The 27,611-nt window shown below is 42.1% G+C and overlaps 1 protein-coding gene across 3 annotated transcripts in view; it reads left to right on the top strand.

The window, feature by feature from the left end:
* LOC124118915 (spatacsin-like) overlaps nucleotides 1–27,611 on the top strand; it is a 59,171-nt gene that overhangs the window by 25,350 nt on the left and 6,210 nt on the right. For 2 of the 3 annotated variants that reach the window (XM_046481224.2, XM_046481225.2), the window contains exons 14-36: nucleotides 947–1,092; nucleotides 1,419–1,574; nucleotides 2,881–2,947; nucleotides 4,668–4,839; nucleotides 7,057–7,283; nucleotides 10,794–10,902; nucleotides 11,641–11,800; nucleotides 13,141–13,336; nucleotides 14,362–14,445; nucleotides 14,979–15,130; nucleotides 15,998–16,192; nucleotides 17,650–17,757; nucleotides 19,050–19,233; nucleotides 19,709–19,923; nucleotides 21,040–21,177; nucleotides 21,927–22,085; nucleotides 22,586–22,735; nucleotides 23,436–23,552; nucleotides 23,916–24,048; nucleotides 24,736–24,881; nucleotides 25,021–25,158; nucleotides 25,567–25,636; nucleotides 26,836–27,006. In XM_046481224.2, the coding sequence (XP_046337180.2) occupies nucleotides 947–1,092; nucleotides 1,419–1,574; nucleotides 2,881–2,947; nucleotides 4,668–4,839; nucleotides 7,057–7,283; nucleotides 10,794–10,902; nucleotides 11,641–11,800; nucleotides 13,141–13,336; nucleotides 14,362–14,445; nucleotides 14,979–15,130; nucleotides 15,998–16,192; nucleotides 17,650–17,757; nucleotides 19,050–19,233; nucleotides 19,709–19,923; nucleotides 21,040–21,177; nucleotides 21,927–22,085; nucleotides 22,586–22,735; nucleotides 23,436–23,552; nucleotides 23,916–24,048; nucleotides 24,736–24,881; nucleotides 25,021–25,158; nucleotides 25,567–25,636; nucleotides 26,836–27,006 (3,393 nt within the window). The remainder of the gene's footprint in view (nucleotides 1–946; nucleotides 1,093–1,418; nucleotides 1,575–2,880; nucleotides 2,948–4,667; nucleotides 4,840–7,056; nucleotides 7,284–10,793; nucleotides 10,903–11,640; nucleotides 11,801–13,140; nucleotides 13,337–14,361; nucleotides 14,446–14,978; nucleotides 15,131–15,997; nucleotides 16,193–17,649; nucleotides 17,758–19,049; nucleotides 19,234–19,708; nucleotides 19,924–21,039; nucleotides 21,178–21,926; nucleotides 22,086–22,585; nucleotides 22,736–23,435; nucleotides 23,553–23,915; nucleotides 24,049–24,735; nucleotides 24,882–25,020; nucleotides 25,159–25,566; nucleotides 25,637–26,835; nucleotides 27,007–27,611) is intronic. The other variant, XM_046481226.2, reaches the window with a different exon arrangement.

Consider the following 27,611-nt stretch of genomic DNA (forward strand, 5'->3'; position numbering starts at 1 on the left):
TTGAGCACATGCTGAAATCCTTCTGGGGATGTTTTGATCACTTACTGAAATCCATCTGGGGATGTTTTGATCACATACTGAAATCCTTCTGGGGATGTTTTGAGCACATGCTGAAATCCTTCTGGGGATGTTTTGATCACATACTGAAATCCTTCTGGGGATGTTTTGAGCACATACTGAAATCCTTCTGGGGATGTTTTGATCACATACTGAAATCCACCTGGGGATGTTTTGAGCACATGCTGAAATCCTTCTGGGGAAGTTTTGAGCACATATTGAAATCCATCTGGGGATGTTTGGATCATGGCTTGTACAGCATAAAGAGTACAGTGTTTGGTAGTATGAGGCAGGGATGAATTTGTTTTCTGAGGTGCTGCAGCTTCCCGTGAAGAGTTGCACCCCTTATGCATTCAAATCACAGATTCACTGATGATGATTCTTCGTTTATCAGCGCCATACCCGTGTTCCTGGGTTTTACCAAATAGTAAATGTCTCACATTAAGCATACAGCTATGATATAACTTGAATGTTGTTCAAAGCTGCGTAGTAGTAGAGCGTATGACCTGAGAGCAGAAGGTCCTGGGTTTGATGCCTGGCTGTGTCATACCAAAAGATGTTAAAAGATGGTACTTGTTGTTACCCTGCCTGGCGCTCAGCACTAAGGGGCTAAAACAAGGACTGGTTGGCTCGGAGTCAGTATACTGTGTCCGAGTGGGATATTCCTGTTAAACTGCGGCATGGTATATCAGTGGGCTAGCACTATAAAATCGGCATTAGTCCGGACTAGCACTAGCAGCCACACACACACACTCGTGCATGCACACTGCTATATAAGTGCAATAATCTTGGATGCGATGTTAAACTCACTTTCACCTCACCTCAAGGATGCGTAAGCCCCAACTCACACAGCCACTCTTTGGTACGATGTGCGGCATGTTTTTTCCAGATTCAGAAGCTGTGTATCAGGCCAGTCTCATGTGTGCCGCCAGTATTTGGAAGATAAACGACCCATCCCTCGCTGACCTCATTAGACAAGACCATGTGAATGTTGCCGTAGCAACACTTCCATATCTACCTACACCTTTACATCAGGTATGATTTCAAAGAATTAACATGATTAGGACATTATGAAATGATCACATGACATAATTATCTAAGTATAATGCATTATTTACAAGGTTAACAAGGTTAAATGATTTGTAATACAATCATGTATCAAGCTTGCCAAAACTGGTGCTGAATCCTTACACAAGGTCATCATCAGCTCATGTAGTATACTCCCTAGGGAGCTGAGAATATTATTCGAGTGCACACTAATCCGTTGACTGGGCTAATAATGTAGCCCTTTGAGGATGCTTTTAGGTGTGGATTCGTGCATTATCAATATGCACATTATTACATCATTGTGCATGTTTCAGAACTCGGATGTGTTGAGACTGGAGGTCTTCGGGAACATGGACCAGAATTTACTGCAGGACAAGCTGAAGGAGTACCCTAAACTGTATTCGGCTCTGTTCCCCACTGACTCCATAGCTTCCCCTCGCATCGATGTCAACGTCTACCAACTGCTCATGGTGGGTAGACAACCTGGGTGCAAAGTCCATATAACTCTCTATATAAGTCGACACAATTCATGGATAAGAACTTTTTTTAATTTTATTGTGATCCATAAAATTGTGTCTACTTTGTCATCTGTCCACTTCTAAGTAATGCCTCTCAAACAATTCCTACTCTATATAGTCTGTGTAAGGGAGGTGGGGTCGCCTGTATTTGTCATGCCAAAGGCCCCGGATCTATTCCCCACATAGGCACTTTGTCATCTGTCCACTTCTAAGTAATGCCTCTCAAACAATTCCTACTCTATATAGTCTGTGCAAGGGAGGTGGGGTCGCCTGTATTTGTCATGCCAAAGGCCCCGGATCTATTCCCCACATAGGCACAATGTGTGAAGCTCATTGCTGGTCTTACTGCTGTGGTTTTGTTGAAATATTTGCTATTTAAGTTGTGTAGGACCATCCTCCCTCCCATCAAAATGAGGACTGCGTCATGAAAGTGTGCTGAGTAATACATGGTAATAGTCATCATTTGCTTTTCACTTATCATGTATGTTTTGTGATGAGAAATAAATTTATCATCCAAAACTGGCTCCCACAGGAGATATCACTTGGATGAGTTCAAGCGATATCTACACTGTAGATATCGCTGCAATGAAATTACATCACAATGGTTTGCAGACCATTGTGACGTCACTGGTTACCATGATGTCACAATCAAATGGCACATCACTAATGGCTCTGCTACTGAAGCTGTTTGCAGTGCTTTTTACACTGAAGACACTGCTAATTACTGTCTACAAATTGAAAAAGTTGGAAGAATGATTTTGGAAGATAAATAAAATCTTACCCTCTTGTCTTTTGATATCAAATATATCAACACTCGTTGATAAAAGTGACAAAAGCCCTCGGCAAGCCTCGGAATTTTTTCCACTTTTATCAACTCGTGTTATTATAATTGATATCAAAAGACACTCGGGTGAGATTCTCTATGTAACAGGTTTACACAGATAGTTATTCACTTACGAAAGGCATTTGCTGAACAGTTTTCTAAGTATTTGGGCAGATTCTTGTAGTTAGGCTGTTGGTCAATAGGAGGGGATGGGTGAAGGTGTTGGTGATATGAGAGGACATTCAAGAAAATGCCCAACTTTGTTAAAGATAAGACATAATTGGACAGCTATTTTCATGACAACAAACTATTTCAGTGATACAGTATTACATGGAACAATGAGAGTGTTATTCACAACTTATACCAGGCCTCTGTGTGACAAAGGAAAACATTGTTTCAGAATTTTGTTATGGTTGCTGATTTTTATTGCTTCAGGGAAGTGCGCCACTGGATCCAAGGCGCTTGTTCGGTTGGCAGAATGGAAACACAGTTGCTGGAGAAGGTAGGCCTAGCACACACATCACACGATACTATACACACATCACACGATACTATACACACATCACACAATACTATACACACATCACACGATATAATATACACATCACACGATACTATACACACATCACATGATACTATATACACATCACACGATACAATACACACATCACATGATATAATACACACATCACATGATATAATACACACATCACACGATATAATACACACATCACATGATACTATACACACATCACACAATACTATACACACATCACATGATATAATACACACATCACATGATATAATACACACATCACATGATATAATACACACATCACATGATATAATACACACATCACATGATACTATACACACATCACACAATACTATACACACATCACATGATATAATACACACATCACACGATATAATACACACATCACACGATATAATACACACATCACATGATACTATATACACATCACACAATACTATACACACATCACATGATATAATACACACATCACATGATATAATACACACATCACACAATATAATACACACATCACACGATACTATACACACATCACATGATACTATACACACATCACACAATACTATACACACATCACATGATACAATACACACATCACATGATATAATACACACATCACACGATATAATACACACATCACATGATATAATACACACATCACATGATACTATACACACATCACACAATACTATACACACATCACATGATATAATACACACATCACACGATATAATACACACATCACACGATATAATACACACATCACATGATACTATATACACATCACACAATACTATACACACATCACATGATATAATACACACATCACACAATATAATACACACATCACACGATATAATACACACATCACATGATACTATATACACATCACACAATACTATACACACATCACATGATATAATACACACATCACATGATATAATACACACATCACACGATATAATACACACATCACATGATACTATACACACATCACACAATACTATACACACATCACATGATATAATACACACATCACATGATATAATACACACATCACACAATATAATACACACATCACACGATATAATACACACATCACATGATACTATACACACATCACACAATACTATACACACATCACATGATATAATACACACATCACACTCTATAATAAACACATCACATGATACTATACACACATCACATGATACTATATACACATCACATGATACAATACACACATCACACGATACTATACACACATCATACGATATAATACACACATCACACGATATAATAAACACATCACATGATACTATACACACATCACATGATACTATATACACATCACATGATACAATACACACATCACACGATACTATACACACATCACACGATATAATACACACATCACACGATATAATACACACATCAAACGATATAATACACACATCACACGATATAATACACACATCAAACGATATAATACACACATCAAACGATATAATACACACATCACACGATCGCTGCTCATAACATCAATCACAGGATAGTCTGATCCAGACTTGATTATTCACAGGCTACCAAATATTGCAGAGGGAGGCATTAAACAACAAGCAAACAAATAAGTTGAACCTGTTCCGTCCCACGTCTTGTTTCGCAGAGTGCCAACGGCTGCTGCCCTACTTCTCCCAGACAGACCTGGTGTCACAGTTCGCCTACTCGGAGAAGATCCGTTACATGTTCTACCTAAAACATGGCAGACCTACGTATGCCTTTCTCTCCTTCCTGGCAGAGGAGATTGACTCGGGCGCAACAACTATAAGCAACAAGAGGTAGGTCTTACAGATACCTAGTTTGGAAGTCATCAACAAAATCAGAAAGATTTCCTTGCTAGAAATTATTTGTCAGTTTGAGAATACCTCAGTTCTGGACCAGTATGACACTTGAAGGAAGAGTAAGTTCTGCTACCTGATGCTTTTAGTAAATTGAGATATAGTATACAGTCACAAAGCTTGCTCCTGAGAGTGAAATGCCCTCACACCAAATATTGAGGACAGAAACTAGCACTATTGCAAGTGTGTTGGCAGCTCTTGGCTTGATTGAGCTGTGTGAATCAAGGTAATATTGTTTTTGATTGGCACTGGAAATATAGAAGAATCGGAAGATATGTAACTTTTATGGATAGGAATTTCTTTATTGTTTGTAACCACCTGTTGCCCCTTCATCTGGTATTCATCTGGTATTCAACTGGTATTCACCTGACATTCATCTGGTATTCAACTGGTATTCAACTGGTATTCATCTGGTATTCACCTGATGAAGGGGCAAGACGTAGCGCTAAAATGTATCCAAAGACAATTAACAGGTTGTAATCCATAAGACGTTTCATGTCTTCTGTGTAACATAAAGTGGGATTACCTGAGTGTGCGAATGTTGGACTGATTTAAAAGACTCATGTGTACATAATACACACATGAATGTTATAATGTCGTTGTTATTCACTCTGCGGGAGTTTGGTTAGAGACAAAATAAGTTTTGGGTCACTGCTACAAACAAATGCTGAAGGGAGCATTTTAAATTTGTTTTCATAACACTTTTTAGCAGGACATCCAACAATGTCCATTGAACAGCTTTGTGTTTTTGTAACATTATGTTATGACATTATATATTTCAAGAAACTCCTAGCCCCTCCACACCAGAATGGTTGCCCTGTAGTACAGCCGGTAATGATATATAGACTGGTGCATTATAGCTGATAATGATATATAGACTGGTCCATTATAGCTGATAATGATATACAGACTGGTCCATTATAGCTGATAATGATATATAGACCAGTGCATTATAGCTGATAATGATATATAGACCGGTGCATTATAGCTGATAATGATATATAGACTGGTGCATTATAGCTGATAATGATATATAGACTGGTGCATTATAGCTGATAATGATATATAGACTGGTGCATTATAGCCGGTAATGATATATAGACCGGTGCATAATAGCTGATAATGATATATAGACCGGTGCATTATAGCTGATAATGATATATTGACTGGTGCATTATAGCTGATAATGATATATAGACCGGTGCATTATAGCTTTTAATGATATATAGACCGTCCATTATAGCTGATAATGATATATAGACCAGTGCATTATAGCTGATAATGATATATAGACTGGTGCATTATAGCTGATAATGATATATAGACCAGTGCATTATAGCTGATAATGATATATAGACTGGTGCATTATAGCTGATAATGATATATAGACCAGTGCATTATAGCTGATAATGATATATAGACTGGTGCATTATAGCTTTTAATGATATAGAGACTGGTGCATTATAGCTTATAATGATATATAGACTGGTGCATTATAGCTGATAATGATATATAGACCAGTGCATTATAGCTGATAATGATATATAGACCAGTGCATTATAGCTTTTAATGATATAGAGACTGGTGCATTATAGCTTATAATGATATATAGACTGGTGCATTATAGCTGATAATGATATATAGACCAGTGCATTATAGCTGATAATGATATATAGACTGGTGCATTATAGCTGATAATGATATATAGACCAGTGCATTATAGCTGATAATGATATATAGACTGGTGCATTATGGCTTTTAATGATATAGAGACTGGTGCATTATAGCTTATAATGATCTATAGACCAGTGCATTATAGCTGATAATGATATATAGACCAGTGCATTATAGCTGATAATGATATATAGACCGGTGCATTATAGCTGATAATGATATATAGACTGGTGCATTATAGCTTTTAATGATATAGAGACTGGTGCATTATAGCTTATAATGATCTATAGACCAGTGGATATTATGAGATGTGCACTCCATTTTTCTGGGGCAGTGGGGAAGCCTCATGGTTAAAGCGGCTGCTTGTCACGCCGAAGGCCTGGGTTTGATTCATTTTGGGTGTCCCCTGCCATGGTACTGCTAGAATATTGCTAAAAGCGGCAAAAAAAATCATACTCACTACGCAATCACTCCATGTTCCAGGATTAACACTGTGTGTGGGGTGGCGCTATGGATAGCCGTGAAGAACTTCACAAGTGCTGCCATCACAAGTGCATGTGTAGCTTTTGTGGAAATGATCGACCAAGACAGTCTGCCATTGCGAACATACATTCAAATAGGTGTGGAAATTCTCGCTTACAAGAACAATGGCATCATGGGTACCATTGACAAGAGGAAGGAGGTGATGCACGCACATGAAGAGGAAGTGGGTAAGTTGGAATTGGAAATGATGTATTCAAACATTAAACAAACATCCTTTTTCCAAGATGACAAATTTTCCAACTTCATTATGTTTCAGTCATGTTACCACGGTTACTGTGGTATGTAAAATAATTGAATTAACACAACAAATATTGAAAGCTGCAGTGCCACCTGTTACAAAGCGAAAAAGCACACAAAGTCATCAATATCACCTTAGCAATATTATTGTTTATAAGATCACAAAAACGATTGCTTCTATTCTTCTATGTTTTCTATATGTTCTAATCAAGTAATGGTACTTGTTAATACCTTTCATTTTAGAGTAATGTCACTGTGAAATATTTTCAACACTCACAATAATGAATTTTAGCTATAATAAAAGCAATATTCCAGCAAGTGGCAATGTCACACAATCGACACAGTGGCCCAGTCGTCTAAGGCGCCGCAATTCGCTGTGCAGAGTTGCATCCCTGGGGCGTGCCAGAAACCTATGACTGGGTTCGAATCCTGGTTCGACCCGATTATGTTTCTAGGTTTGTCAGCACCATACCCGTGCTTGTTGGCTTTCCAACAACATTAAGCTCACACGCCATTATATAACTGAAATACTGACTCAAACCCCATGTCACCAGTCAGCACCACACTGAGACTCAAACCCCATGTCACCAGTCAGCACCACACTGAGACTTAAACCCCATGTCACCAGTCAGCACCACACTGAGACTCAAACCCCATGTCACCAGTCAGCACCACACTGAGACTCAAACCTCATGTCACCAGTCAGCACCTCACTGAGACTCAAACCCCATGTCACCAGTCAGCACCACACTGAGACTCAAACCCCATGTCACCAGTCAGCAACACACTGAGACTCAAACCCCATGTCACCAGTCAGCACCACACTGAGACTCAAACCCCATGTCACCAGTCAGCACCACACTGAGACTCAAACCCCATGTCACCAGTCAGCACCACACTCAGACTCAAACCCCATGTCACCAGTCAGCACCACACTGAGACTCAAACCCCATGTCACCAGTCAGCACCACACTGAGACTCAAACCCCATGTCACCAGTCAGCACCACACTGAGACTCAAACCCCATGTCACCAGTCAGCACCACACTGAGACTCAAACCCCATGTCACCAGTCAGCACCACACTGAAACACAAACCCCATGTCACCAGTCAGCACCACACTGAGACTCAAACCCTATGTCACCAGTCAGCACCACACTGAGACTCAAACCCCATGTCACCAGTCAGCACCACACTGAGACTCAAACCCTATGTCACCAGTCAGCACCACACTGAGACTCAAACCCCATGTCACCAGTCAGCACCACACTGAAACACAAACCCCATGTCACCAGTCAGCACCACACTGAGACTCAAACCCCATGTCACCAGTCAGCACCACACTGAGACTCAAACCCCATGTCACCAGTCAGCACCACACTGAGACTCAAACCCCATGTCACCAGTCAGCACCACACTGAAACACAAACCCCATGTCACCAGTCAGCACCACACTGAGACTCAAACCCCATGTCACCAGTCAGCACCACACTGAGACTCAAACCCCATGTCACCAGTCAGCACCACACTGAAACACAAACCCCATGTCACCAGTCAGCACCACACTGAGACTCAAACCCTATGTCACCAGTCAGCACCACACTGAGACTCAAACCCCATGTCACCAGTCAGCACCACACTGAGACTCAAACCCCATGTCACCAGTCAGCACCACACTGAGACTCAAACCCTATGTCACCAGTCAGCACCACACTGAGACTCAAACCCCATGTCACCAGTCAGCACCACACTGAGACTCAAACCCCATGTCACCAGTCAGCACCACACTGAGACTCAAACCCCATGTCACCAGTCAGCACCACACTGAGACTCAAACCCCATGTCACCAGTCAGCACCACACTGAGACTCAAACCCCATGTCACCAGTCAGCACCACACTGAGACTCAAACCCCATGTCACCAGTCAGCACCACACTGAGACTCAAACCCCATGTCACCAGTCAGCACCACACTGAGACTCAAACCCCATGTCACCAGTCAGCACCACACTGAAACACAAACCCAATGTCACCAGTCAGCACCACACTGAGACTCAAACCCCATGTCACCAGTCAGCACCACACTGAGACTCAAACCCCATGTCACCAGTCAGCACCACACTGAGACTCAAACCCCATGTCACCAGTCAGCACCACACTGAAACACAAACCCAATGTCACCAGTCAGCACCACACTGAAACACAAACCCCATGTCACCAGTCAGCACCACACTGAAACACAAACCCCATGTCACCAGTCAGCACCACACTGAGACTCAAACCCCATGTCACCAGTCAGCACCACACTGAGACTCAAACCCCATGTCACCAGTCAGCACCACACTGAAACACAAACCCCATGTCACCAGTCAGCACCACACTGAAACACAAACCCCATGTCACCAGTCAGCACCACACTGAAACACAAACCCCATGTCACCAGTCAGCACCACACTGAGACTCAAACCCTATTGGAGTAGTAACAATGTCAGCAAGATGCCTCACTGACTGTGTGCATATTACATGCATACCAGTGTGCACAAGCCCTGATCAGAACTGTATACTGCATATATTTATAAATGTGTGAAGCCAAATTATGGAACCATCCTATAACCATTACAATGGAAATGACAATGGAAATTAGGATATATCCTGATTCAGGGATTGTGAAGTATAAAAGTCCCCTTGACCTTGACCTTTCAACTCCTATAAAGCAAGGGACCAGTATGTGAGTTGGCGTTGCTGGAGCCCTTCATATGGGGCGGTAGGATAGGTGGGTAAGGTGTTGGTCTGACACTGCCAAGGACCTGGCTTTGAATACAGATTGGTGCAATGTGTGAATATTGGCTGAATATTGCTCAAAAGAAGCTTAAGATATATTCTCCAACACCAAAGGGCACAGTTTCGCTGTGCCAGAAAAACCTTTCGAACTGGTTTGAATCCAAGATTTGTCCTGATTATATTTCTAGGTTTATCAGAACCACACCCATGCTTTTGGGTTTCACCAGAGTGGTAAACATGTAAGACCTGCATCACTAAGGGATTTCCTCCAGCATTAATAATTAAGCTAACTGAAATTCTGTTCAAAGCAGAGTTAAACCAAACCAAATTCGTGTACCATATAGATCTATGTCTTTGACCAAACTCACTCACTCACTCACGGTAAAGCAAAGATTCTGAATTCTCTGACTGATGTAGACTGATATGTTTAAGACATTTCCAACAATGCACTGCATGCAATACAAGTCCCTGTCCATGTGACCTCCTTCTCCAAGTGGTCAGGTAGCCTAGTGGTTTAAGCCTTCGCTTGTCACTCCAATGAAGGCAATTACTGGTGTCATCATCCTCCCCCCCCCCCCCCCCCCCCCACACACACACACCACTCACGCACTCACTCACTCACTCACTCACTCACTCACTCGTTCTCCATTACGTTGTACAGTGGACCTGCTGTTGAACTGTGTGAGGCGGAGGAGGAGGAATGGCCCCAGCGTGGTGGAGGCCTTGGAGAGGGCTACAGCGGACAGCATCATCAAGAAGGGCATCAACAGGTCGGTACCAGTCCTTGTTTCACCTGGGCAGCTGGAGACCCAACAAGGTCATTTGTGTCAAGTTCGGGATTATTTGTCAATCAACAATTATCTCAGTTTTCTCTATGTCTTTCTATCTTAATACACACTTTACAAGAAAAAGATAACCACCTCAAGGATTTTTTTCAATCTCCTCAAATAAGTCATCCTCAAGGCCAAAGTCACTGTTGTGCATCCCTCCCCGCCATGTGTGTGTTACTTCCCTTGTACTGAAACTGAATTTAGCTGACTGTCCCCTCATATCTCCACAACAAAACCTGGAACTGTTTCATGGAGAGAGAGACAGTTTATGTAGCTGTGAGCAGCATTCACTCTTTTGAGTAAATTAAAGTCTTCAGTAACCCATGCTTGCCGTAAGAGGTGACTATGCCTGTCATAAGAGGTGACTAACGTGATTGGATGGTCAGGCTCACTGACGTGGTTGATGCATGTCATTGTATCCCAACTGCGTAGATCGATGCTCAGGATATCAATCACTGGAATGTCTGGTTGAGACTCGATTATTTACAGACCGCCGTCATATAGCTGGAATATTGCTGAGTGCGGCATTAAACAACAATCAAACAAACAAACAAAGTAAGTTAAAACAAGCTGTAGTTGTGGACAAATGTTTCACATACATTTGAAGACACTGAATAGCTCTGCTCATCATTACTGTTGTGTGAGACGTGCATCTGTCTGTCTCTCTGTCCTGCCCAGTACAAGTTTCGATGCTGCCCACCAGTGGCTGCTGACTGTGACCGTCTGCCACCTGCTCCACCTGCCTCTGTCCACGGTGTTCCTGGAGGAGTGTGCCCAGGCTGACAAGTGGCTGCCCTTCCTCTGGTTTGCTCAGCTGCATCAGTTCCCCAAACAACAGGTTCGTGTAACACTCGGTACTGATGATATCATTGGTGTAACACTCAGTACTGACGATGTCATTCGTGTGACACTCGGTACTGATGATACACAGACGGTGTCATTCATGTAACACTCGGTACCGACGATGTCTTTCATGTAACACTCGGTACTGATGATGTCATTCGTGTAACACTCAGTACTGATGATGTCATGCGTGTAACACTCGGTACCGACGATGTCATTCGTGTAACACTCAGTACTGACGATGTCATTCGTGTAACACTCAGTACTGATAATGTCAATCGTGTAACACTCGGTACTGACAATGTCATTCGTGTAACACTCGGTACTGACGATGTCTTTCATGTAACACTCGGTACTGACGATGTCATTCGTGTAACACTCAGTACCGATGATGTCATTCGTGCAACACTCAGTACCGATGATGTCATTTGTGTAACACTCAGTACCGATGATGTCATTTGTGTAACACTCAGTACTGACCATGTCACTAGGGTTTAACCGACTATGTGTGTCTCTGGGTTCAGGGAACAGTGAGAGCTAATTTGTGTAGATCTATATAAGATAGCTATGCAATAAATTACAAAGAACAATGAAGAATGAAGTGTGGTTTATTTCATGATAAAACACTGTTCTATCATGGCATCATTTCTGGAGATTCGAACATGGCTCGCGACGTTTTTTTGGTGAGGGAATAGTCTAGTGAGTTGTTCTCCATCGATGTAAGAGCAATGGCCAAACAATCCCAACCAAAAACAGGAGCAATATGAAAATCAGTATTGGGAGAGAAGGTACAGGTAATCATTGTGATTGTGAGAATATGCCAGAAATACCCACCTGTGAATAAAATGGACTTCTATTTAGGGGGTCATCATTATTAAAATACAAGTAAATATTTTTGAAGCTTGTACATTTTATCATCAGCCTTATAGAGTCTGTCGTTGTTTATCGAACAATAAAACACTGCAGGGAGAATAAAACATGAGGGTCGCCTCTCATGGTTTATTCTCTGAGCAGTATTTTATTGTACAATAAACAACGACCACGATTCATTTATTTCTTCAATACTTGTTCCGTGATGGTTGCTAGTTGAGGTATTCCTAACTTTGCATGCTAATGACATGTGGAGCCTGTTGTGTTTCTCCTGTAGGGGGTCACTATAGAAGTTCCTGACAATTGTCACAGAAACAAGAAACTGATATTTATCACTGAAAAAACTTGTATTTCTTATTGAGCTTGAATGTCAATTATAAAAGGACACTATTGACCACACTTTGGAGTGATATGGAGATGATATTCCCTAGCTTCTCGATGACTGACGCCAAGTGTGTTGATCAGTTGCAGGGTCTGCTTCACCAGTTCCGCAGTCGACATCTGCGAGAACACCTCCACTATGTCATAGAAAATGCAGATGCCAAGTCGGTGATGTTGCGAAGGAAGTTGTCGGAGACGCCAACTGACACTCAGACAAGAGGCTCCACAAAGGATGTCAGATCTTCCCTTTATGCCAAGATTGGCTTGTCAAAGGGGAGAGGTAGGTTAACTTGTCTGTATCATGTCTGCAGCCATAGAAATTCAGCCTTTTTTTTTAGGACTAGTCCCGTGGAACCTTATTTCACTAGTCTTTGGAGTCTACCCACCTACCCGCCCATCCACCCATCAACCCGCCCATCCACCAACCTACCCACCCACCTACCCAACCACCTACCCATCCACCAACCAACCCACCCATCTACCCACCTACCCGCCCATCTACCCATTAACCTGCCCATCCACCCACCTACCCACCCACCCATCCATCCACCAACCAACCCATCTACCCACCTACCCACCCATCCATCCACCTACCCACCCATCCATCCACCCACCAACCCACCCATCTACCCACCTACCCACCCATCTACCCACCTACCCACCCATCCACCCACCAACCAACCCATCTACCCACCTACCCACCCATCCATCCACCTACCCACCCATCCATCCACCCACCAACCCACCCATCTACCCACCTACCCACCCATCCACCCATCAACCCACCCATCCACCCATCAACCCACCCAGCCACCCATCCATCCACCCACCCACCAACCCACCCATCAACCCACCCATCCACCCATCCATCCACCCACCCACCAACCCGCCCATCCATCCATCCACCCACCAACCCACCCATCCACCCATCAACCCATCAACCCACCCAGCCACCCATCCATCCACCAACCCACCCAGCCACCCATCAACCCATCAACCCACCCATCTACCCACCTACCCACCCATCTACCCATCAACCCACCCATCCACCCATCAACCCACCCATCCACCCATCAACCCACCCAGCCACCCATCCACCCATCAACCCACCCATCCACCCATCAACCCACCCAGCCACCCATCCATCCACCCACCCACCAACCCGCCCATCCACCCATCAACCCATCCATCCACCCATCCACCCATCAACCCGCCCATCCACCCATCCACCCACCCACCTACCGTCTCATCCACCCACCCTCTCAGTGACTCCTGCCTAGCTAACCATGGTAACAATGTCCTCAGGGAACGCGAGCAGTGATGAGGAGGACCACCTCAGCCTGGACTCTCCCCAGGGGGCTGCCCTTTCTCTGGATCAGTCACAACCAGGTGAGCAGGGAAAACTTTATCCAAGGTCACACATGGGCCTGGTTTCAGCCTTTAAGAGGCCTTAAAAAGTAATAATGCTTTGAAATTAACTATAATTTTGCAATCACAGCTGTATAGTGATTAAAAATTACAATAATAGAAGTCAATCTATATTGAAACACCATTGTGTTGACTTATTTTAAGCATGTTTTTGTTAGTACAGTTTGAGCCATTCTGACAATGAACTTAAGTAGGAATGTCCTAATAAATCTGTTTGATGCACCCCTGCATATTACCTGTGTGCTCATTTCCTTGAAAGCCATTACAGATTTTGTATTAACCATGCCATCTATACATGATGGACGGATGGATGGACAGACAGAGCAGACAGACAAAATTTAGTCTGTACCTTAGGCCCATAATACAAACAAGATAGAAAAGGTAAAATGTACATGCTGAATAAAGTACACTTTATGTTACGAGTTTGGATAGTGTAATCTGTAGGACTTGACACAGAAATTTAGTCCCACATTTCCACTGTGTGACTGTTGTAGTGGACCTGACCCTCACGGAGGACTCGGCGGGGGAGGACGTGTTCCAGGTGGTGTTCTCGTCCCAGGCCGCAGCGTCTCCCTGGAAGTCCCTCTTACAAGCATCCGTTGTCCTCCGCAATTCCCTTTTTGCTGAACTAGCTGCTTGTCAACAGGTATAGGAGCTTTAGCGGAGTAGACTTTCACTTGGTGTTTTCCAAGGTTTGGTTTTCCTCTGCATGTCGTCTGATGTGAATGTGGGGTCAGTTCAATTGGACACCAAGACAACTTTTCTATTGTTTTACTATTTTTATCTTGGTAGGAAACCATGACAACATGAGGAATTATTTGTTGACCTCTTGAATCCTGTCAAATGTATAATAACATAAATAAGAACTGTTTACAAGACACTTATGCATAAAGTCATTTCTTAAATTCGGTTCACATTTTATATAAATCTAAAAACTAATTACAGTTCAATTTCATTAAAATCCGATCTTAACTATGATACAAAACCTTATTGCGTGAAGATCTGAGGGCATATCCATACAAGGTAGTGTCAGGTGAACCCTGAGTGATCATTAACCACCCAATCTACATGAAGGATGCGTTGGTACTTGAGCCAAATCAGATGTCAGCTTTCTAAAGCGATTTGGCTTCATGTCTATATCACCTTGATTCCAATGTATTGATTTCTCAAACAAAACCACACAAGACACATACATGCTTTCAATGGTATCCCCTTTTGGGCGTGAAACACGACATGTTGTGTAAAATATCCACAGAATAACGACGGCATCTTTATTATGTATATTCTGGAAAGGAATTATTGGTTTGTTTTCAAAATACAGAAGTCAGTGCTGGTACTTCCTTCACTCATACTGAGAATATAGTTCACCTGATGCACTTTCCATTGGGGTGTCCTCACTTCTTCATGCACAGAGGTATTGAATGGAGTGAAAGGTCTGATTTCAAGGGGACTTATCACAGTTATGGTAGGTATGGGATGACATATGCTTCAGCTTCTTGCTTTTGATGTTCAGGATGCTTCTGTGGCTGCCTGTCTGTGTGGATGGTTGGTAGCAATGATGGACCGTACTGAGCATGCTCAGTTCCTGGAGGCTCATGGGAAGTCAGCCTCAGTTTGGAATATGGCAGAGCTGGAAGTTCTGATTGACCTTTACATTGGAAAACACTGGGAATATACTCTTGCTACAGGATTTGACATATTTCAGACTGTAAGTATTAAGAATACAATCATGGGTTTCTTGAAAACTTTGATGTCAAAGATTTGTCGTACACTCATAGTTGACAGTGGCTCAGCATGCTCAATATAACTTTTTATGACTTATTTCCTTGTGTTCTGTGTTTTTGAGCACCTAAGAAGTATTTCTGACCACATGTCTCACAACAATCCCAGTACACTAAAACTAAGTCTTTCCTTTGAGAACATTTATTCCTGTTTACACTTGGATGGTCAGTTGACCTTATCTTGTCAAATCAAGACTGATAATGTCCCGCCAAGCTAGACGAGTCAATCAGGTGACATTTTGTTACCATCACGTGATTTGGAGCCATTCCATTACAGTCAAGTTTAAAATAGATGCACCACATGATCAGTCACATGCCATTACAGACAGGAAGTTTACAAACAGCAGATGATACATCATCGGTGAATACGATTGTTTTGATGCAAAGTTATCATCAGTTCAAGTTTGATTAAAATGGACATAAGTGAAAGTGTAAGTTTTTAGGGATGTTTTCATAACTTAATAGCTTAACATAGCTTAATTCCTAACATAACTTCAGCGGAAAGTGGCAGACACTTTAATGTCTTCAGTGGCTTTGAAGCGTCTACCTTGATTACGTCATTAAACGTGTGGTCTCGCATATGTTTGGGGGCGCAAAAAGAAGTGAGAATCGAAAAAATGTGACATTGAGATATAAGCTTTATGAAGAAAACCTTTTGTCAAGCCTATCTAGTTGAATAATGTTTGTTAACCTACAGAATGACAGCAAATGTGACTGAGCTTGTTCAACGAATATTTGTTGACCTACAGAATGACAGCAGATATGACTGAGCTCGTTCAACTAATGTCTGTTAACTTACAGAATGACAGCAGATATGACTGAGCTCGTTCAACGAATATTTGTTAACTTACAGAAAGACAGCAATTATGACTGAGCTCGTTCAACCAATGTTTGTTGACCTACAGAATGACAGCAGATGTGACTGAGCTTGTTCCACCAATATTTGTTGACCTACAGAATGACAGCCGATGTGACTGAGCTCGTTCCACCAATATTTGTTGACCTACAGAATGACAGCCTATGTGACTGAGCTCGTTCCACCAATGTCTGTTGACCTACAGAATGACAGCCGATGTGACTGAGCTCGTTCAACCAATATTTGTTGACCTACAGAATGACAGCCGATGTGACTGAGCTCGTTCAACCAATATTTGTTGACCTACAGAATGACAGCCTATGTGACTGAGCTCGTTCCACCAATGTCTGTTGACCTACAGAATGACAGCCGATGTGACTGAGCTCGTTCAACCAATATTTGTTGACCTACAGAATGACAGCCGATGTGACTGAGCTCGTTCCACCAATATTTGTTGACCTACAGAATGACAGCCGATGTGACTGAGCTCGTTCCACCAATGTCTGTGTGTTCTTCCCTTTGTTTCAGTATTCACCGCTGCTTCCCTTCCTGAAGTTCCTGGCGGAGCTGACACAGGGAAGGAACTACAGCACCTGCACCCGTCTCCTGGGAGACTTCAAGGATGCAATGTCCAATGTAATTATTACCAAATGCTGGTTGCTCTCTTCCAATAATGGTTTGTGTTGTGTGCGGCTGTGGTGGTGAAGACAATGCTCCAATTGTATACAATAGAGCTCTAGGGAGTGTAAGCCTATTACACTTGATTCAATCAATACTTGGTGGACAGATATGCAGTAACACATATTTATCACCACTTCATAAACACCAAGTATGTGTCAGCTCTGTGTTCACACATATTATAATCTAGGGTGGATCCAGCATTTGTAAGAGGGAGGGGTCCAATAATGACATCCTCTCTCAGGGCTTCTGGGGAGGGGATTGGGGTTCAAAAGGAAGATCTATCTGGATCCACCTATGTATTAACAGTTTCTGAAGTGATTCCGGGGCAGAACTGGTCTCCAGTCGTCTGTGCTTTATCATTAGAGTGAGTGAGTGATTTGGGTTTTAATATGGGAGGAAAGCCTGAGGGTGATGCAGGTCTCAGATGTTTACCACTTTGGTGAGTGAGTGAGTGAGTGAGTGAGTGAGTATGGTTTTATGCCGCTTTTAGCAATATTCCAGCAATATCAAGGTGGTCGACACCAGAAATGGGCTTCACACATTGTACCCATGTTAGGAATTGAAACCGGTTCTTCGGCGAGACGCGCTTTACCCACTAGGCTACCCGACCACCCCAAACTTTGGTGAAAACCATGAGCCTGGGCATGGTGCTGACAAACCTAGGAACATAGCTGGATAAGCCGGGATGGTAAGAGCCAACTGATGACGAATCAGGATGTTGAAATGAGAGTCCCGGCTGATTGCCTGACATCGGACCCTGGCATCTTTGATTGTTGCTCATGCTGTCAACCACTAGTCTTCCTAGCCTATGCCATTAAAACATATATCTGTGCTACTGTACATCAGCCGTTATGTCTGTAGATTATCTCACAACAGTGCTCATTGTTCCATTGTGTGCCAGTTGGTTGCACAAGTTTCCAATAATGGTAGCAAAATATTAAATGGCATCATTATGAACTCTATAATTACAGTAAAATATGTTTATAACGAACACACTTATAACAAACTGATGGATATTACGAACTTAATTTTTGGTCCCGGCCATTTGCTGTATAGATGTTGTATATATGTTTATAACGAACTACGGTTATAACGAACTAAAACTAGTGGTTCATTTGAGTTCCTTATAACCGTCGTTTACTGTATCAGTTATTGATAATTACGCTTAATACATGAATTTTTCTATAGTCAAGAATTTAGTGAGGTGTACTTTTGAGATTTAGATGTGTTATCTTTTAACATTGCAGTACCGTGAGGGCAGAAGATTCGAATCTTCACAGCTGATAATTTTGGGGAACTGTCATTGGCTAGAACAGACAGCCAATCGGCTGCTACAACATCAGTTGCGCCACACTCCAAATCTATATGAGGCACTACGATTCGTTCAGTTATTGGATCAAGAAAATATTGCCCTTGTCTTCAGTTTTGATGGTATGATGTCTTTCGGGATTCAGTTGTTTGAACATTGAGATATTACTCCGTTTGTTCCTCTGAAGATTGGAACAGGAAACAGGCAATGATGATCTCCTTATGGAAGATCGACTTATGTATTTTATAAAGAAATACTATAACATTGTTTAAAGGTATGAAGTGAATATTTCAATTGAGTGAAGTAACACTTTTATGTGGAACTGCTGTCTATCTTCTTCAGTCAGTCTATGGTTTTCAGAGTAAAATCATGGAGATCATGTAGTAAAAATGTCATAAATAGAAAATTCAATAGTTCTTGCCCGATAAAGGTTTGCGACACTCCTGAAAATATCAGTGTTGTCAGGTCACTCTATGTTATTCTACTACCATAAAGGCCTAAAGGCCTGTATATATTCTAGTCTGATTTCAAATTTCTTGATACAGTCTCCGTAGCTATTCCGTAAAAGGTAAAGCAATGTTCTCATCTGTATGACAGTGCCCGACTACAGTCGTCTCCATAAGTTAGTGCGCATCCTACACGCCAACAACCTGGATACCGTGGCCTTCCCAGAATTTCTGCAGCAGGACGACAGCAGCCATAGGGAGAGGGAGAAGACCATCGATGTGCTGATAGAGAGGAAGGCGTTCGCAGATGCGTACAAGTTCGCCCGTCTCACCAACCTGTCCTGTGACGAGATCACCCTGAAGGAGGTAGCATCCGCTTGTGTTTGCTTCATAGGGGGCGCTTCAGTGCCAGACAATCCGGTGTTTATGTATTGCATCTCCAATAACTATTGTTAAAATTTTGGAATGAGTTTGCGGTTGATTGGCGCAGTATATCATGTAACTAATTTTGATTGTCAGTAACACCAAACAAGTGTCAATTATCCGCCAAGAGAGATTAAAAGGCAAATTAGCAGTGAAAATTATATGAATGAATGACTGAAAGTCGGTGATGACAAAACACTTTTGCCTGGGTACATGATGAGCTCATCTCCCTCACTCTGCATTTGCAGTTGCTCAAGAAGCAACAGATTTATTCTATCAGCTTTGTGTTAGCTTTGTCAAAGTCATTCGCTTGTTCAATATAGACTGGTCATATTTTATCAACAATACATTTCAGAGAGAAGCATGAACCAAATGAACAGTTAAATTCCAGTTGAAACATTGCAAACATTCTCACAGAGTAGCAAGGGCATGGGAACAGCCATGTAACAAGAAGCATATGTTTCATAGGCTCAATCATCCTTTTTGTGAACACCTGGATCCACTTGCACAAAGCGTTCTTAGCGCTAAGATGATTGTAACTCCTATACTTTAACATAGGCATACGATAGTCTTAGCGCTAAGATCGCTTTGTGCAAGTGGATCCTGGTCTCACCACTGATTTTCAGTGATCCATTCATATATGATTTTCAACTCTTTTTGGCCTTTTACGCTGTCTAGAATCTGTTTGGTCGGATAATCAAGACTGGTTATTCTCTGGCACTGACATTTTGCATTCCTTAAACACAACAGCAAATAGTGCACATCAATGTTAAATGATTTTTATTGATCTAATTGATTCATTATGATAAAATATAACTACTTCCCAAGCTTTGTATCCCATTCAGAGCAAAGCCTTTGGGTAGAATAGCAGAGGAGATGTTGAGAGTGTCATATTATTATTCTTCAGGAGGAAGATCTTCTGATCAGCCCCTAGGCTCAGGATTTCAAATGTTAATTCCTTTTAGATATACAATTGGTCATTTTACATAGCTCAAGTTCTTCTCTAGTTCTGCCTTCAGCTGGAGCCCATGTTGTGACCATGCTTGCTTCACCTTTCAGATGTTGACGGAGAAGGAGATGTTGCAGAAGACTCTGGTGTGGAGGTCGAAGGTCGCCAGGTCCCGCTTCTGGAGGTCATGTGCGGACAAGTTTAGACTTAATCAAGTCTCCACCACTAGTGTCATGGATTTCTTCAAAGTAAGATGAAACACGTGGACACGCTTTAGACAGAGATGATGAAGTATCCCTGTGTTATGGGTTTTCGGACGCTTAAGAAACAATTATAGTTTTCTCTCTAATCACAAGAACAACTGTAAAACATCTCACTAACAAATAAAAGATGACTTTCTCTTAAAAAGAAGCCATCATTTGGGTATCTACAATGTCTGTGTGATGCCACACCCATTGTTATAGCGCAAGTTTTTGCGATAAACATGGCCGCCCAAAAACCTATGATCCGACTATACATAGACAAAGTGATCATGAGAAGAGAAAGTGAACTTAACTCACAAAAATTAAGTGCCCTGTGTTCATGCATTGTTTTTTGAATAAATATCAATATTCCCCATTATAAAACATGAGGCCTTTTGATTGTTTTGCAGTATCTTGTGAAAATTATTTAGAATTAGAAGTTTACGGAGATATGAGACTTTTGTAGATAACCTCTTTAGTGTTGAAATGCAGGGCTGCTTGAAAGACTTCACCACAAGTATAGTTCATTTGTTTCTTTGTAACAAAAACAACATATTGACAACTGTATTAATGTCCTATAACACAATTCAGTTTTTACTTCATCTGAAGCAATTGCCCACAGAATTATAGTCCAATTTTTCAATTTCAACCTATGTGGAATTTGATCTATAATGGTGCCAGCAGGAAACGATTCAGGTGAGCTACAGAGCCTCGTGCCTGTATTCGTACGCTGGAAGTCTTGACTTTCTGTTCAGCTGGAAGCAGAAACAATTGACAGCATGAGTGAGAAGGCCGGAATCTACCAGCTGTGTCTGGAACTGATGACGTGCCATGAGGCCACTGACAGCTTGTATGATGGGGTCCACAGGCAGATGTGGCACTGCCGGATACAGGCCAAGATTTCACAACAAAAGGTAACATATACAGTAGTATAGATGATGGGGGTACTGCCTCACCCCACCTGGACTACTGCCTCACCCCACCTGGACTACTGCCTCACCCCACCTGCACTACTGCCTCACCCCACCTGCACTACTGCCTCACCCCACCTGCACTACTGCCTCACCCCACCTGCACTACTGCCTCACCCCACCTGGACCAGTTCCAGCTCCTGAACATGCCTCCCATTTTCAGGCGGGGTGAGGCAGCACCCCCATCAAGTATACTGCTTATACACACTGACACATATGACACACTATGGCTGGATGATATTGAAGTACACTAATGTTTGTTTCACCCTCTGCCTTTTAATCAATTTATCCTGTCTTTTGTTTTGTTGTCTACAGTGTTTTTAACTTAATAATTAAATAAGCAGTTTGTGAAGTTATTATTGTTCTTTCGGTGATCGGCAGCCATTTTTTATGTGAAGACACAGTGATTTGTTAGAAGGTGTTATGAGTGTTGTTTGTGACAGGGGGAGAGCGAGGAGAGTAGCGAGCCGGTGGAGGAGATCCTGTCTGTCATGGAGGCAACAGAGGATGGAAAGTGGTTAGCAGACAAGTACGAGCTGCTCTGTCTGGGCAAGATGCCACCCAGTAGAAGACAGTCCCATGTCTCAACAGAGGTACAGTAATGAATCATGTAGCTTGGTGCCTTGTTTTGTTCATCCTAGACACACTATGCTTGTGACACTGTATGCTACTATTATGTCAATTTATATAATCAAACACTTAGCGTTTTTTGTTTCTTAGTTATATAATTGCTGATAATAACAGGCCATTTATATTGCGCACATTTCCACACCACTCAGGGGCATGCTCAAAGTGCTAATATTACCCTGGTCAATGGATCAGTGTGCACTCAAAAATCATTCTCAGTATACAACCCAAGGTGCCTGTGAGGTGTTAGAAGGTTAACAACCACATTGCCATCTCATCCTACCGGGTACCCACTCACTGCTGGGTGAACAGAGGCACATTTCATGCAAAGTCACTTGCCCAAGGAGACACCACATGTGTTGCATGTGCTTCAGTGTGGGACAGGACCGAAGCCCTGGAAGCTCTCAGGAGCCAAGCTGCCGAAACGCAGTCACCCATCCAAGGATTCTCCATGACCGACGTTGCCTAACTTCACCTGATTTCATACACCTGATCCAATACAACATAAAGCGATATTTATTTGTTCCCTTATTCTATATTCAGGGGTGGTCATATGGATAGTGGGTTATGACACAGAGGTCTGAGATTGATACACCACAGAGTAGAATAAGCTTGGTCTCCCATCGTGTTATAGGGTTGCTGTTTGCACTTCAATGATGGTTTCAGGAAACAGATGCACTAAACTCACTGATTGGCCAGTTGCTGGATGAGGGGAAGATTCGTGAGAGTTGCCAGGTGACCAGTGTCTTCCATCACTACAGCCAGGACCTTGCCATCATCCTTGTAAGTAGACCTGTGAAGATCCAGGGTAGAATAGGTCTTCAGCAACCCATGCTTGCCATAAGAGGTGACTATGCTTGTCATATGAGACAACTAACAGGATCGGTTGGTCAGGCTCGCTGACTTGGTTGATGCATGCCATTGTATCCTAATTGCATGGATCGATGTTCATGACGTCAATCACTGGATTGTCTGGTCCAGACTTGACTATTTACAGATTGCCATCATATAGCTGGAATAATGCTGAGTACAGCATTAAACAACAAACAAACTAACAGATGTAAGTAGCATCTAGTTATTGAAGTATGCAGTTGTGTTTTTTTTATGTTTATCTTTTTCTAAAGTGCTGATTTTTGTGTGTTTCAGACATGTGTACGGTTGAGTAATGAAACTGTTACTCGAGAAACAATGGAGCCTGAGATTAGGCGTCTGCTGACAATAGACAGAAGGTCAAGGTCAAGCTTTGGCTCATTTTCTGGTTTTAGTCGCACAGCAAGTTGTAAGTAATAACTAGAAATGCTTAGTTCAGTTGTACCACTAGAGGGAGCTGTGGTGTTCAGTTGTACCACTAGAGGGAGCTGGGTAGTTCAGTTGTACCACTAGAGGGAGCTGTGTTGTTCAGTTGGACCACTAGAGGGAGCTAGGTAGTTCAGTTGGACCACTAGAGGGAGCTGGGTAGTTCAGTTGTACCACTAGAGGGAGCTGTGTTGTTCAGTTGGACCACTAGAGGGAGCTGGGTAGTTCAGTTGTACCACTAGAGGGAGCTGTGTTGTTCAGTTGGACCACTAGAGGGAGCTAGGTAGTTCAGTTGTACCACTAGAGGGAGCTGTGTTGTTCAGTTGGACCACTAGAGGGAGCTGGGTAGTTAGGTTGTACCACTAGAGGAAGCTGGGTAGTTCAGTTTCCTTTTGTTTGTTTACTCTTGCACAATAAGACTGCAAGAGGGGCAGTGGGGTTGCCTAGTGCTTAAAGTGGTTAAAGCAGTCACTTGTCACGCTGAATACCCAGGTCCGATTCCCCACAGGGGTACATTGTGTGAATCTCCCCCACATGGGTACATTGTGTGAATCTCATTTCTGGTGTCCCCATCCGTGATATTGCTGGAATGTTGCTGAAAGCGGGATAAAACCACTCACTCACTCACTATTACCTCTAACTGAATGTAATGATGTTCCTTTCACTTCAGCTGTGAGTCTGGCAACTGCCTCAACTTGGGACTTTCTGCCTGTTGAGAAGGAAGATGCCATTGTTGTCATGGAGAAGCTACAAGGGCATTGTAACCATGGGCAACAGTGCTGTCTGAGGATAATCACCGCATTTAAAGTTGCATGTGTATGTATTGGAACAGGGGTTCAATCATAATTCAAAGCTTTTTAAAGCTCTTTTATTTGAATATTATTAATATAAAAAAAGAACACATAATGTGTTTACATGTACTTGATTTGTTTACAAATGCTTGATGTGTTTACAGGTGCTTGATGTGGATTATGCGCAAGTCGTTAACAGAGAGGAGTTTTCCATCCTGGATGAGCTATTGCGGACATCGTATCCCCAGCGGTTTATCCTTGCCAGGGACTATCTGAGCACCAGTTCATTGTCAGATGACCAGGTAGTTAAGATATTCCTATTGCATTATTGCTATTATATGTATTACATCGCCAAATTGGACGGCTTCATTTGTAGTTAGGCCAGGCATTGTTATATTATTGGCGAGACATGGAACTCACACATAGCTGGCCTCATGGCCACATACAAAGCATGGGATTGGAAAGGATTCTCTTTTTAGCTTGCGACAAATTGACTTTGAGGTGATACAATTTTATTTTCGTATTTTTTTTCAACAAACTAACTATTGTTTCTTATTTAGATTGAAGCATTTGCAATTTTCTTGGAACATATGCACCAATATCTATAAGATGATGGAATCCCAAAGATTAGAATTAACATATTTAAAATATGTGAGTTTGTCCTGATGAGAGAGATAATGTTTGTTGTTTCATTGTTTGTTGTGTCCAAGGTGGCCAGCTTCCTGTCTGTTTCAATCATCAAGGCTCTCAAGGTCAGCATGGGAGGGCAGTCAGGTCAAGGTCAGTGAATAGAGTGTCGAAACACTAATGAGTCACAGCACTTCATATAAGCTGTAATACATCTGAACAAATGAACTCCAATCTGTCCAGACAATAATATGTTCCTTTATTATTGCGAGCAAGGAGAACTCACCTTTTTCACATTAATTTCATGCTTGCATTATTTAATGATTTATAGTATATCTTGTTAGGTTCTTGTTGTCACTTCTCAAATTTATCTCCAAATTTATCTCTAAGTTTTCTAATGCCTCAGAAATCTGATGTAATATATTCTTCTTAGTATAAAGGCCCCCAGCCCTCCAGATCTGATGTAATATATTGTTGTAGGTCATGTTTGACTGGTTGATATATTGTTGTAGGTCATGTTTGACCAGTTAATCTACAGTCAAGTCCTGTTAATCTGACGTGGTTGGTTGCATATGATTATGTCAGATTAACGAGTATGTCTGATAAACGAAATTAAGTTGTATCAGCGTTCGTGATCGAAAATCGGACAACTTCACGATAGATAAGGATGCAAACACGTTGTCATAAAAAAATGAGATATGAAATATTCATATTGTTATATTACATTGTTAGCAGAATATATTTTCTAATCATGCAAACTCTAAAGCTTAACACAAAACTACAGTTAGGGTGTATGACTGATTCAAGATATTTTAAAAAGCATAGTCTGGAATGGAAGTTGCCAGTTTGAAACTAGTGCCGCAAAGCTCAAGAAAGCTGCTTTCTTAGCAGTTAATGTCGACTCCCTGTTAGTCATTTCATTGGTCGGTCAAAGTTTGCGAAAGGTCGTTCTGACGTGATCAGTAATTGGATGTTCTCAGCGGTAGCGAGAACTTGTATCTGATTTTAATGATATTGAGGTAATCTAAGCATGTGATTAATCCTGTTTTGTTAATTTAAAGCCTTAAATGTTTATTGTTAAGCAAGTTTATCTCTGCAGCTGTTGTACTATGTAGCTATCAGCCGACTCGTCTCGCATCAAAACACGGGGCTGTGTAGTCGCGGGCAGATGACCATGGATCACTGTGTAGGATTAACGAGACTGATTAATGAGTGATTTCGATGAAATTAGGTGTGTTGGAGTCGGAGTGCGAGATTAAGGGGTCTAAATAGCACTGATTTAATCGGTTCCTGTCATTAGTGTCAGATAAAGCCGAGTGTGAGATTAACGAGACTTGACTGAATTCTTATAGGTATGAAGGCCTCCAGCCCCCGAGACCTGATGTTCAACCCCATCGAGAGGATCTCCATGTTTGACCAGTTCATCAAGCTGTGTAAGGAACCATCCCGTCTTGGGGAGAACCTGCTGGAGGCCTCCCTGGCCCTGGGCGACTGCTCCGACGACCTGCACTCCAGTGGCCAGAGTAAGACAACTATTCCTGTATCATGAATACTCAGCAGTGTACAAGCTAAGGGTGACTGACAAGGGGCTCTTGTCATGGTGCTGGGGGCAGGGGTGGCCCAGTAGTCTAAGGCGCCACGACTCTCTGTGCAGAGTTGCATCCCTTGGGCACGCCAGAAACCTATGATTGTGGATTCGAATCCCGGTTCGCCCCGAATATGTTTCTAGGTTTGTCAGCACCTTACCCGCACTCGTGGGTTTCACCAAAGTGGTAAACGTCTGAGACCTGCATCATTTCGGGCTTTCCTCCCACATTAAGCTGACTTGCCGCGATATAACTGGAATATTGTTAAAAGCGGCGTTAAACCCACCTCACTCACTCACTGTCATAGTGCTAATGATAGATTTAGGGGTCCCAAGATCCAAATACAGTAGTCAAAGTGCTCTCTGATAGTGTGACAGCTATGAGAGTTAAAACAAAACTATTATCTGTAAGCTGTGTCATGTAACTACGTAATTTGATTCCTTCAGTCACAGCCATCCTGTTTATTTTATGCTAAAATATTAGTGAATCATTTGTCTACCAATCATCAATGTGAATGTATTTGTAATGATAACTAATTGGTC

This window comes from Haliotis rufescens, unplaced genomic scaffold, assembly GCF_023055435.1.
Source record: "Haliotis rufescens isolate VD_foot unplaced genomic scaffold, xgHalRufe1.0.p SCAF_1, whole genome shotgun sequence".
In the NCBI taxonomy this organism is placed as follows: domain Eukaryota; kingdom Metazoa; phylum Mollusca; class Gastropoda; order Lepetellida; family Haliotidae; genus Haliotis; species Haliotis rufescens.